This window comes from Argiope bruennichi, chromosome X2, assembly GCF_947563725.1.
Source record: "Argiope bruennichi chromosome X2, qqArgBrue1.1, whole genome shotgun sequence".
In the NCBI taxonomy this organism is placed as follows: Eukaryota; Metazoa; Arthropoda; class Arachnida; order Araneae; family Araneidae; genus Argiope; species Argiope bruennichi.
In genome coordinates, this window is record NC_079163.1 from 88,655,980 (window position 1) to 88,669,806 (window position 13,827).

Below are 13,827 nucleotides of genomic sequence, written 5' to 3' on the forward strand. Positions count from 1 at the left end.
TCATCTCATAATGAGAAAGAACAGAGCATAAATTTGAAGTTTTATACTTTTATTGAAAAATATTCTTTACCTCTATTCCTGCACGAAACAAAAATTGTAGTTTCTTGTTGGAAGTTTATACTTGAATTGCGCCTAATTTTAACTTCTTATTTTATAAGGTGGAGCTGGTGTGATAGGAGCATTATCATATGCAGGTTTGAAAGAATTTTTTGAGCTGAGGACAACCTTACAAATTATGCTTATTGCGCCTGTTTTGACTGCTGTAACGTAAGTATTGAAAAAAAACTTTTTTTTTTTGAGCATGTCAAAATTTGGGTTTTTTTGAAGTAATGTTTGGAAATTTTAATTCTTACTCCTTGGTGATTATTTAGAGGACAATTTTATTTCCAGTAATACCTAAGACTGATGATCATCTTAGTTTTCTGGTTATGTATCTGTCTTTTGCTGAAGCGAAATTTTTGCAATTTCAGTGATGAAGGATGATATACATACAATTCTGGATTTAAATACTTGTTTAGTTTTATTAATACTCTTCACAAGTGCAGGATACATAAAAAGAAAAAAAAATACAATTTAATTATATGAAGGCAATGATGAATATCGTTGCCCGAATCAAGCAGTTAATTTCTTAACATAATTGCTGTTTCACTGATTAATAATTATCAATTGTATACATTAAAGTATAAATTCAAAATGAAAAGTTGGATTTAGATACAGGATTAATATATAATTCCTTATTAATAATTGTTCATTTTATGATGATCCATTAAGAAAAGATTACTTTATTAAAATAAAGTTGGAGGTAATTTTACATTTTTTAAATTTCTTTACAGAATTAGATTTTTAAAATGACAATTTTAGTTCAGTCTCATAGTCTATTTTCGCCTCTCATCTGAATATATATATTACATATGATATGTCTGAGAATCAGATTACTGAGAATTTAAAACCCTTCATGACTGACTAAATGTTTTTGTTAGAATATAAATATTAGCATAAAAGAGAAAAATATCCCAATTTTTAATGAAATAATTTTCGGGTAAACTTTTATTCTATCAATAATAATAATTTTAAAAGTAAAATTTCGCACACTTTCTTTTGAAGTGATTTTGTATGAAATATCTAAAAAAAATGCCATATCTTGCAACAAAAAGTTTTTTTGTTCATATAATGCTTAGTTTATTTTTATACAATATTTTTTTAAGTAATCATTTTAGCAGTTGATGTTTAACTACAAAGACATTCATTTATAAGTTTGAACTGAATACTATTTGAGTATATTCTTAGGTATCCCAACCTACTTTAAGACCGGGATAGCCTGGTTGGATTAGCCTCCCTTGGGTTTCGAGTTCGAATACCGCCGGCCGAAGACTCCCCGTGTGTGTGGTTGCTGGCACGCGTATAAATCTATCGTAGTCACAGAATCCTCCATGTCGAGAGTAATATCACTGGGAGTACTGGTTCAGGTCTAAATTAGGATCTGTGGATGAGTGAATGAAATACATGAATGCCCCGTAAAAAGGGTTGTGACGTGTGTGTAGCTAAGTCGTACTCTTGGCCCTAGATGGCACTACTAAGAAAAAAACAAGAGACGTACCCTTGGCTTAAAATAATTGACTTCTAAAGTCAGTGGGCTTGTCTATGACAAGTGCCATTAGAAACAACAACAACAGAATTTCTGCTCTTAGCAATTTTTTTTTTTTTCAACTATGGCAATACTGAGTGATGTAATCCTAGATAAAATTTGAGTTTCTCGCCTCCAGTCATCATTACTGGCTTAGCAAGAATAAATAATTCCTGGAGTATGTTTTTTTGTGCCTCTTCATATTTAAATTTAAATAGTAATACAAGCTCATTAATTTTTTGTATCCTTAGCACCTCTTGGTACTTACGCCTAGAACATCTATACCCCCTTATTCTCCGATTGCATTGCATCTGATGTTGAATTTCTGGAAATAAATTCATGTTTGACTATTAAATTTTGTATTTTTTGTACTAATGAATGTTAGAAAACTACTAATTTATTCATACTATCATGTTAATATTTTATAGATTTTGGATTTTAATTGTCCATCCAACATCACTGAAAGATGGCTGCCGAAGTTGTCTTTGTAGTTCCGAAAGAAAACCCATTTTGTCAGGCGATATTGATTTATCATCTAGAGATTACGCCTCTAGAAGTAAATCTTATACATTAGCCAAAAAACTGAGCCTTGTCAAGGTAATGCAAAACTTCTACATTTGATTAATTTAATGTTCTTTTTAATAATTATTAGCCTATTAATTTTTAATATTTACTATTTATTTTCTATTTGACATTTTTTTTTTTTTTACTGTTTGAGTGTCTAGTCTCAAAATTTAATTTAAAATAAAAATGACAATACAAAGATCACCCGTCAATTTTCCTTGAAAATAATAAATTATTATAAAAAAGTGAAAGTTTTATCAGTGTTCACTAAAGTGACAGAAAAATGTGCTTTCATATAAGTGCTTCAGTTTAATTCGGTTTATCTTTTATCAGCAGATGTATATTAATGTCACTGATAGTAGCTAATAGAAGATTTAAAAAATGTTTTAGGCCTGTATTGATCTAAAAATTATAAACATATGAAGCATTATTAATAATCTTGGATATCTAATAACAGTATTCAGTCGTGTTAAACTGAACCTTTTACTTCTGTTAACGGATATTAATTATCATAAAAATTGTGTTCATTATAAAATCAGTTCTTTGTAAAAAGGGAAAAATATGAAAATTAAGAAAAAAAGAATTTTTCTTGATTGTTACAAACTGCACCAATCGAGATCTACATTATTTTAAAAGGATCTTTCATGTGCATCATTTCATTCATATACTTTGATTTTTATCAAGTTTTGTTATAAAATGTTCTTATTGTATGCTGGATTTCATTTAGTATGAATGTGTATGAGATTATAACATGTAGTCAATTGATTTGTGAGGACTGACATGTAATTTGAATTGTGTGCTGAATCCAATTCAGAGTTTGAAATAGAAAAATCATTTAATTATTTTTAATATTCTAGACAATTTTCTTTAAACAAAAGATCTCAAGCTTCATTTTTTTTAATAACTCTCATGGTTGATTTTCAAAAAGATTCAGGAATTTACATTGTATATTTAATAACTATTTTTCCATTTTCACAGCCCTTATTAAAATACATGATACCATTGGGATTGGTATACTTTGCAGAATATTTCATTAATCAAGGTTTGGTAAGCAGCTTAAGTATATTTTTCAAAGACATTTAGTCATTTAGTTAAGCTAAAATTAAATACTTTTTTTTAGAATTCCAGTAATTTTGTTGTAATTTCGCCTAGATGGAGCTTTTATACTTTCCAAATGTCCGTGACTGGTTGCCACATGAAAAACAATATCGATGGTAAATTGAATTTTAAAAATCTTGTATAATCTTATATGTACATTGGTGGATTTTTTTAGTTAAAAATTAACTGTAAAAGCTATTGTGACTTGGGTGATTTTGAAAGTAAGAACTTTGACTTCCACAAAATCTTTATTTTTTATATGTTTTGAAAATTCGGAAATGTCTATTTCTGTAAAAAATAATAATAATAATAATAAATTTAATAAGAGCGTATGAATTATGATAGTAAGTGCGTTAAGGAAGAGTTGATCTCATAAATCTTTAGAAATTAATTGAAATAAATTGATAAGTTATGTGATCGTTGACAAAAAAACCTAGCATTACAGTAATTTTAAATATTAAGTGTTAGATTTTCCCCGGAATTTCTGCTATAATGAAGTGTATTCACAATTAATAGTACCTTAAAGCCTCTGATGGAGTTTACAATCAAGTTAATGTGTTAGTTTGCCCCACACATGTCTGTTTGGCTTAATTTCAAATGTTATGTCAACTAATTTCTCAATTGGATTCATTTATCCTTAAGATAATTGTTTATTATGTCAATTTTCGGGGACATGCTTTATCGTCCATTAGAACGAAGTTGTTATCGATCTTGCCTCTAAAAAACTTGGTATGTGCATCAAGAATCTCATTTCTATATATTTCAGCATTTTAATTTCATTTTTGTATGCCTTAGTGATCATTCAATATTATTTCATTCATACTATGATCCGACTCTACTAGCACCGATGTCTTTTGCGGATGTTTTCAAGTCTACAGCTTATATTTTTCTCGGCTCTTCAGATGGCTATCGTTCACGAAGATATCTGCTCCACTTCAATCGTGTGCATTTTGTAGCCTTAATAATGGGATATAAAAGATGAATTTCTTCATAATCAGCCTCTTTTGTGCAAACAATTATTCTCAATATGTCTGGATAGTTAAGTTCCTGTAGATTAATTCCATTCTGGAAAGGGGTTGCTTGACATCAGTTTCTATTTTTTTAAAGCAATCGTTGCTAAATAAAGCTCTCGAGAATTATTTGTAGCACGTTCCCCCCCCCCTTTGCCCATATTTTGTATAATGTGTCAGTAAAAATTATGATATAGTTTACCATCACCTACACAAATTTTAACACAGTCAGTGTTAAAATGAGTTTACTTTTTTTAAAAAAATTTAGTAAATATGATATTTATGTAATATATGTATGAGTAAGAAAGAACAAATATTGACATATCACTATTATACATTATTTTCTTTTTTTAAAATATTCAGCTATCTAAAGCTTTGAATAAAATTATTACTATATTCAAACTACGAACCAAATAGAAATCATATAACTTTTTCCAAAATTATTCATTGTTCTTTTTTGCTTTTTTTCTTCCTCTTCTTAAATCGGGTCAAAATTTAAAGCCTGTTAAAGTGATTTGATGTGTTAATGGTAATGGTAAAAAGTTCATTATGAATCTGATTAAATTTCATGGAGCTTTTACTCACTATTGTTATTTCTAGAAATTCCTGCCAACTCTCATTAAAGTTAATTATTTATTAACTGGTTAGTCATAACTTAAGGTAACTCATAAGGTAATTGGATCAAATGATGTTTAGAATATATTTTATTTTTTATTTAAATATTTGTTCAGTATTGCTCTGGCTGATATTGATTTCTCTATGGCTTTAGATGACTGTATAACTTGTAGATTGCTAAAAATTAGTTGCATTATGATATAACATCACTTTACTAAAATTTTAAGAATATATATACTTGAATCAACATGCTATTTAAATTTGTAGATATATGATATTTTTAATACATAGATTCCATTTTGTCTTAAAATATTTGTATTTCTTATTCTCTCATTTAACTTATTGAATGATTAGTTAGTATAATATTTATTTTTATAAAGTTTATTTGCTGTTCTATCTTTTTTCTACTTATTTTATATAATTTTTCACCGATCTCATGAATTGACAAAGTATTGCCCCTTGCTTACATAGTTTATCTGGTAAAAATATATGAGCCCTTAGGATGATTTTGAAATTATTATTTTTGTCTCTGTATTCTTTTGGAGGAAGATCTACTAGAGCGTCAAAAACTTTCAGACCATCGAGTCAAATGTGCAGCTAAAGCAGAAACCATTTTATCAAATATGTTTTTTCTTTGCTCTTTTCAAGAATGGAAATCGATGAACAGAAGGAGCGATGATTCGAAATCAAATTTTTAGTGAAATTTGAAGGACAAAAAAATTCCAAGAAATTTATGAAATATTGTGAGCTTTTTATGGCAATAACACGCAGAAGGAACTGGCTCTTATCGCGTGAACCTGTCGCTACGGGGTTTTTTGTTTGTTTGTTTGTTTGAGTATTTTTAAATAAAAAAATCTTAATCTTAACTTCGTTGATGGAGGGCCCTTTTTTTCTTCTATAAGTCCCAAACTGCTTACTTGAATTTTCTAGTTTCTTTCCATAATCTCATAGTGAAAGTATTCGAACACGATTTCATCATTTAAGTGAAGCTCTCGTGCTGCTTCAAAACGGGACATTAAAGATAGTTTTAGTTTAATTACATTAAATTGGTTTGCTGTTCTTGATTCAGATGCTATTACCAATAGTGTGATTTCGATTTGTTTGATATTGGAATTTTTCTATCTGTGGTTCACAATTGTCCAGATTCAAGTGATTGTGAATATTTGCAATCAACGGAGATGATCACTTGAATCAGATAATGTTCTTGTGATTTGAAATGATGCTGTTATTGATAAGCTTTCCTTACATAAAGGATTGGTATTTTATTGTTTATTTTAGCTTGTGTTTGCGTTAAATGCAAGTAAAATTATCACTTTTACTTGTATTTAATTGCAAATAGCCTTTGTTTAAAAGGCATATTTTTTAATTAAAGTTCAAATGACTATGAATGTTTTGTTTATGCATTTAAATCCGTGAAATACCGAAATTTAACTTTGTGAATAGACTTAACAGATCTAACGACTTAAGCAAAAATTTCATTTGAAGTTATCCGGAGTCTGATTTTGCTAATAGTAGCAAAGATAAATAGAGAATTTTGCAGAGAAAGAGAATGCCATACGACAATAAGGCGAATAATTTTAGTAATAACTGTGAAGATTGGAAGATGAGAACGACTCTCGATCTTGTGCTAATGAAAACATCGAATATATGCGGCCTCGTTTCCTTTTATTATTATTAATCAACAGTCCAGATGATTGCTAATAAATTGAATTCGGGAATATCGTTTGTGCGCACAATTTGGGCAAGATATTTGGCATTGACAAAATTGTGTATAAAAATCGTCTACATATTCGGCAATGGTTTCCTGCTAGTTTCTGGAATTAATCCGCTTACTGCACTAGTTCACCTTCTCTCTTCATCAGAATTAACTCGTTGCTATATCATTTTGTTCCTGAAATACAAAATTTTCTCAAATGGGAGCAGTACTGAGACCGTGGAAATATTAAAGCTTGAAATGATACGACTTGAAGAATATGATATACGAGGAGTTCGGGGATGTTTTAAAATATAGTTATACAGATCACAAGTGTATTTTGCACTTTCGGATTAATTTGAAGGAGAAAAGATTAATACACCTTATGAAAGATTTAATCTATATTACCATTTCACTTGCGTGTTTAATGAATAGATTGCATATTCTGTGATCTATCAATATACGTGCTTAACTTAACTCTTTTAAAGAGATAAGCTTAATTTAAGTCTCACTGTATGATTATTTAATTTATTTTAGGTACCAGGTTGACTACCAAGTTGGAGTTATGATATCTCGTTCATCTGTGAACATTTTTCGCTGTTATAAATTGTGGATTTTACCAATCTTACAGGTAAGATCTTTATCGCTTAAATATACTTTTCTGAAAAGGTGAGCTTCTTAGTGATGCCTGCAACATCATTTTCATTATGTAAGGAATAATAGAAAGTTATCTGATCATTAAAATTTCCCATTATTTGCATTATAAAACTTATAATTAGGATCGATTATTTGTCTTTTATAAATATATCATTTGTCTTATGTTTTGCAATGTAGTCTATTTAGGTAAGACACCAATTTTTGCACTTTATTTATATAAATTTTTTAATAAAAGTTTTCATAAGTGATTTTAGACCATTTTATCTTAAGAAAAATAAAACTAGATTTTTTATTGCAAAAAGCTGTATTATTAGCATACTTGTTTGTGTTGAAATTTTTTGCTATTAACTTTTTTTTATTGAAAGAATGAACAATATATGTAAATTTAATCAAAATCGGATAAAATTCAATGCGACTTGTGGTTCATTGCATATCGAATTATTATTATCCACGCTCTTATTGTAGAATATCTGTCGAAGTAATTATACCCGCCCAAAATAGGAGAGATGGTTGTGCCTGCCAAAACTTCAATTCAACATTTCTCAGAACGATTCTTTAATTTAAAATAGCGTTATCACTGAATCTATGCTTCCTAGAATTCTAATCGTTTGAGAATTTAAAAGGCGGAGAATGTATGTTCAAGGAAATAACAAAATATTTAAAATATTTTTTGTAAATCTTTATTTTAATTAAGAAGTGTCAACAGATTATATTTAAAAACTTTTGGAATGTTGTTACTAACATTAAAGTGAAGACAACGAAGAATTTATTACATACTTTTTATTATTTGAATAATACTAACATCCCAAAATATGAACTCCTGCACAAAAAGAACATGCTAGTAGCTTCAAGTTGGAAGGTAATGGATTCAGATGCCAGATTTTACCGAAGATCTGTCCTTGTATAAGAGCCTGGTATATATTATATCTATCTTCATCTCAACAACAACCTCAATCGATAAAAAATTTTAGAAATATATATATATATATATATATATATATATATATATATATATATATATATATATATATATATACAGTGGCTCAAAAAATTGAGAGTACACCTTACTTTCACTTCATAAATCCGACTTTCAATATAAATAACACATTACCGGGAAGTGCAAACATGTTTTCATTTTTACACATAACAAATGGTTTAATTTAGAGTAAAAATATAGAAAAATCAACGAAAAATTTCTAAATTGAAAATTTTCAGAAGCATTTTAAATAAACATACGCAGAATTTTGCCTCAAAAAATTGAGAATACACCAATGAAATTTTTGCAATATCACGCATAGAAACAAAGTGTCACTATTAAATTGCATGTCTTATGGCTCTTATAATGGCCTCTAAACGTCATGCTACCGATTTGACCCATTTTTGGTGGTATCTGAAGATATTTTACCCCATTCTTCTTGCACCACTTGTTTTAAATGGATTTTGTTTCTAATTTTGTGTTTTTGAATCACTTTTTCAGGTATGGCCCACGAATATTCAATGGAATTGATGTCGGGGTACTGTGGTGGTGTGTGTAACTGCTATTTACAATGAAAAAGACACCATATTTTGAAGTTACGTGTATTCTGTTTGGGGTCGTTGTTTTACTGAAAAATGAAATTTCCATCTAAACCCAAATTTTTAGCAATTTTCTTTAGATTGCTGAGAAGTATATCCAAGTAAACCATATCATTTTAAATGCCATCTATAAAAATTAAATTTCCTACCCCGGATGAAGCCATGTAACCTCAAATCATCACGGAGTCACCATCATGTTTAACTGTAGGACGTACATTTTTTGGATACAAAGCAGTATTAGGCTTTCTCCATACAGTAAGATGGTTGCCACTGCCAAAAGTGTTGAGGTTTTTTTCATTACTGAATATAGATTTCTTCCAAAGGTTATTGGTCTTCAATTGATGAGTTTTTGCAAACTTCAAATGCTTTTTCTGGATTTGCAAGCTGATGAACGGTTTCTATCTAACAATGTGACTTTTATATCCAGCTTGTCTAATGGCATTTAGCACAGTTTCAGCACTTACACTTCTGCCTATGATTTGGAAAGTTTCTGCAACAAGTTGGATGAACCATATGGTAGCAGCAATCTAAAGGAAAGTGTTAAAAATTTGGGTTTAGATGGAAATTCCATTTTCCAGCAGTACAACGACCCCAAACAAAATGCACGTAACGTCAAAATATGATGTCTTTTTCATTGTAAGCAACAGTTACAAACACCACCACAATACTCTGACATCAATGCCATTGCATATTCGTGGGCCATACTCGAAAAAGTGGTTCAAAAATACAAAATTAGAAACAAAATCCATTTAAAACAAGTGGTGCAAGAAGAATGGGGTAAAATATCTTCAGATACCACCAAAAATTGGTCGAATCGGTACCATGACGTTTAGAGACTATTATAAGAGCCAAAAGACATGCAATTTAATAGTGACACTTTGTTTCTATGCGTGATATTGCAAAAATTTCATTGGTGTATTCTCAATTTTTTGAGGCAAAATTCTGCGTATGTTTATTTAAAATGCTTCTGAAAATTTTCAATTTAGAAATTTTTCGTTGATTTTTCTATATTTTTACTCTAAATTAAACCATTTGTTATGTGTAAAAATGAAAACATGTTTGCACTTCCCGGTAATGTGTTATTTATATTGAAAGTCGCATTTGTCAAGTAAACGTAAGGTGTACTCTCAATTTTTTGAGCCACTGTATATATTTGTGTTAGTTTTAAATCTTGGTAATAGTTGTATTATCAGTAGTAAAGTCTCAAATTTAATAAACATATTTACCTGTTTAAAATACTTTTAATATGTTAATCTTTTATTTATTTATAGCTTTCAAAAATTTTATTGGATTGTAAGCAATTTTCATCAGGTAATGCAGCATTGCTGTCATTCAAACTGTAGAATGTATATGCATGATGTGCATATAATTTTATCATTGCATTTTATAAGCAACAAAATAATAAATAGTTGCTCTGTTATAATTATTGCATGATGAAATATGCTGCTTATATTCATAGGAATGTTTCAGACAAATTCGTTTGAAATAATTTATGCATCCAGTCTGCTATATTGTCAGGGCCGACCCGAAGGGGTTGCAAAAGAAGCGAGCACACTCCACTGACTGATTTTGCAAAATGAAAATCCCTTCCTTTTTTTTTGGTTCGTTTTTATTTACAATCTGAATATACATACATTTGAATATAATTGCGCGATTTTTGAATATTTGATTTCAATTTAAGACATAATGGGTACTTTCGATGTCACTTTAAGGATTAAATAAAAATTTTCTTTTTACACGGCGTTAGTCAAGAACGATTCATTCCTTTAGACACTTTTTCTCTTGGATCCAGCCATACAAAAAAATCAACCCTAAATTATGATTTTGTAAAGAAAAAAAATATGATATCTAAATTATAATACCCAGTGGGCAAAAAGTCCGTAAAAACTTTAAAAATTCATAAAACCCGTAAAATTAAGCAAAATAAAAAACGGTTTGCAGAGTGAGCATCGATAGGTCACGGGATTTTTTTAGGTGAGAAAAAAAAACAGCCGATAGGTGGCGCTGGTATGAACGACTGAATTGGAAATATGCAAATGAGACAGGCAATTATAAATATTTACGCTCTTGATCCAGAATCAGTTCTCCGTTGCATGCTATGTAAGTAAACAAGGATGCTATGTGGAAAAGATAAAGTTTTTTTGGTGAAGCTGTTTTACCTGAACCAGGAATCAGCGACTGTTGCACTTCGTAAATTCCGACTTCAGAAAAATGTGAATAATTTGAAAGAACATTTAATAGTGGCAGGCTTCATAAAGCTTGTTCAGCGATTTGAAGAAACTGGATCGCTGGAAGATCGTGTAAGATCCGGACGACCAAGTCTAATGTAGACACGTTCGGAGCGCTTTCCAACATAATTGGAAACATTAACTTCCGAAACCGCGGCAGGAACTAACAGTGCACAAGAAACTGGCACACGTTTGGGATTACCACCATCCTCGATACGCAACATTCTTCATGGAGTTCTTAATCAGTATCCATACAAATTACAGTCTTGCCAGAAACTTTTAGCATCGGATACTGTAGAGAGAGAAGCATTTGTGAGGTCGGCTCTCTCTAAAATTGAACAAGATCCCTCCTGGGTCTTTAACATCTTGTGGACAGATGAAGCTCATTTTTCGCTCCATGGCGACGTTAGTACACATAACTGTTGCATCTAGGCGACATCAAATCCACGAATGTAAGCTGAGAAACCACTGTATTTCCCCAAAGTCACTGTGTGGTGTGGGTTCACAGGTTCGTTCATCATAGAATCTTTCTTCTTTGAAACACAGTGTTTGGGTGAAAAACACAGTAAATGGGTGGAAAATGGTGACAGTAAATGCTCAGCGTTATTTAACGTTTCTGCGCGAAAAAATTGTTCCACGTTTGAGTGAAAAAGATTCGCTTTCTACTGTTACTTTTATACAAGATGGAGCAACACGTCACACTGCTATTACAGTCAAGGAATTCCTGATACAGACGTTCGGTGAAGAGAGAATCATTAGCAGACGTTGCAAGTTTCCATGGCCTTCTCGGTCACCAAATATGACACCAGCAGGCTTTTGGCTATGGGGAAATTTAAAATCACAGGTGTATCGATCCCGCCCATCCAATCTGTCGGAATTGAAAGATTCAATCCGCCGAGGGATGTCATGCATAGAGACATGCTGCAATCTACCGTTGCTGGATTTGTGAGACGCTTGCAATGGGTAATCCCTTATGGTGGTGGACATGTTGAACACATATTGCCATAATAAATGATTTGATAACATTATTTTTGTTATTTGCCTGTCCATTTTTTCACTTATGTATGAAACGCCACCTATCGATTGTTTTTTAATTAATTTTTTTTTTAACCTAAAAAAATCATGTGACTTACCGATGCTAAATCTGCAATTCGTTTTTTTATTTTGCTTCATTTTACGGGTTTTATGAATTTTTAAAGTTTTTACGGACTTTTTGTCCACCCGGTATTACAAAGCATGTATTAAACAAAATCCACATATTCTAGTGATTTGCATACCAAGCTTTATTTTATGAATATACGAAGGAATCATTTTTATTTTTGGTTTATTAACAATTATTTAGTGACTAAAATGCTAACTTCATAAAAATAATTTTATTATTTACTTTCGTCGTGTATTCATTAAGACTGTATTACACTAATTTGTGTTATGTAATAAATAGCGATATGCAATAAATTACTCCTTTGTTTTACTAAACTTTTTTCAAAGTCCCACAAATCAACTTTGCATCATGTCCAGCGGTTGTTTGTCGAGTGACTTTTACATGATTTACCAGAAAACACATTCGTTTAATGGTGCACTTAACACAATATTTTATTCATTGGATGATAAATCTTGGGCGTTTTCTCTTTGTCTTTTCAATGTTATGTCTCTCATAGGTAGAAGATTTATACAGAATCTGTGTTATACAACAAGAAAAGCAGCTCAGGCGTCGTCGCTGTTCAAAATTACGAGATCCGTCCCGAAATAGCTCTAATGTTGCTTTAAAACGGGAGGTTAACATAACTAAAATAAACATCGTTTTCGTTAATAGGTCACTTTGGAACAGTTCCTTGAACGACATGTCAAAGGTTATCATATATGTATAATTACGTAATGCAGTTGCTTAAATTTAAGTATGTTGAAATTTTAACTTGAAATAATAGGTTTTCGATTATTGTTATTTCTTTATCCGTGGATTTTTTTCAAGTGTTCCCATTCATTTGAAAATTATTTAATATTATTGTAAAAATTTAATTAAAAAATAAATACTGAATTTTAATATTTTTCCGCCATAACATCAAAGCATATTATCGCACAAAAATTATTTTTATGCCGTTTTGGTAGTTAAATAAAGCGCTTCACAATGATACCTATTTTGTTTGAATGAATGCGTTTTTGTTTCTTTAGTTTTAGTAATTTTTGAAAAATTAGTTTTGAATGTAATGATTTTTATCGAAATGAAATTCAAAACAATATGATTGCTTCATGGAATCGTTAAGTCGCATTTAACGTCGTGATTAAAAATAAAAGGCTTTAATTTAAACTTAAAAACTTAAAGCAGTTCGTAGAATAAGATTTTTCACCTGATGAGTGTTGCTATATTTTGAGGTAATGGAGATGTATTGGTTTCAAAAGATATTTTTTAAATACATCAACTGACTTCTTTTATTTGCATTTTCAGTCTTTTTAACTTCATGAATTTATTTCCGTTATTTATGAAAATTAGAAATTGTTAAATCATTTTCATTTCTTTGTAAAATATATAAACACATTTTCTACAATTTGTTTAAGCTAAAGTAAGAAAATTTTACTTCTTTTTGCATATGGATTGAAAAGCAGGTTTTTGTTAAGTTTCAGAAGTGTAAAACTTTCATAAAAACTCTTTACTAAATTTCAGAAGTAGGAAGCGGTAAAATAATTTTTTGTCGTCTGTCCCTTTCTAAACACTGCTATTCGTTACTATTAAAAAAAAGAATGAATCTCAAAAATACAGAATATGAA

General features: G+C 30.1%; 1 protein-coding gene across 2 annotated transcripts in view; it reads left to right on the forward strand.

Moving 5' to 3' along the window:
• LOC129960365 (battenin-like) overlaps nt 1-13,827 on the forward strand; it is a 55,980-nt gene that overhangs the window by 34,852 nt on the left and 7,301 nt on the right. For both annotated transcript variants that reach the window (XM_056073770.1, XM_056073772.1), the window contains exons 9-13: nt 159-267; nt 2,053-2,221; nt 3,167-3,235; nt 3,341-3,402; nt 7,142-7,235. In XM_056073770.1, the coding sequence (XP_055929745.1) occupies nt 159-267; nt 2,053-2,221; nt 3,167-3,235; nt 3,341-3,402; nt 7,142-7,235 (503 nt within the window). The remainder of the gene's footprint in view (nt 1-158; nt 268-2,052; nt 2,222-3,166; nt 3,236-3,340; nt 3,403-7,141; nt 7,236-13,827) is intronic.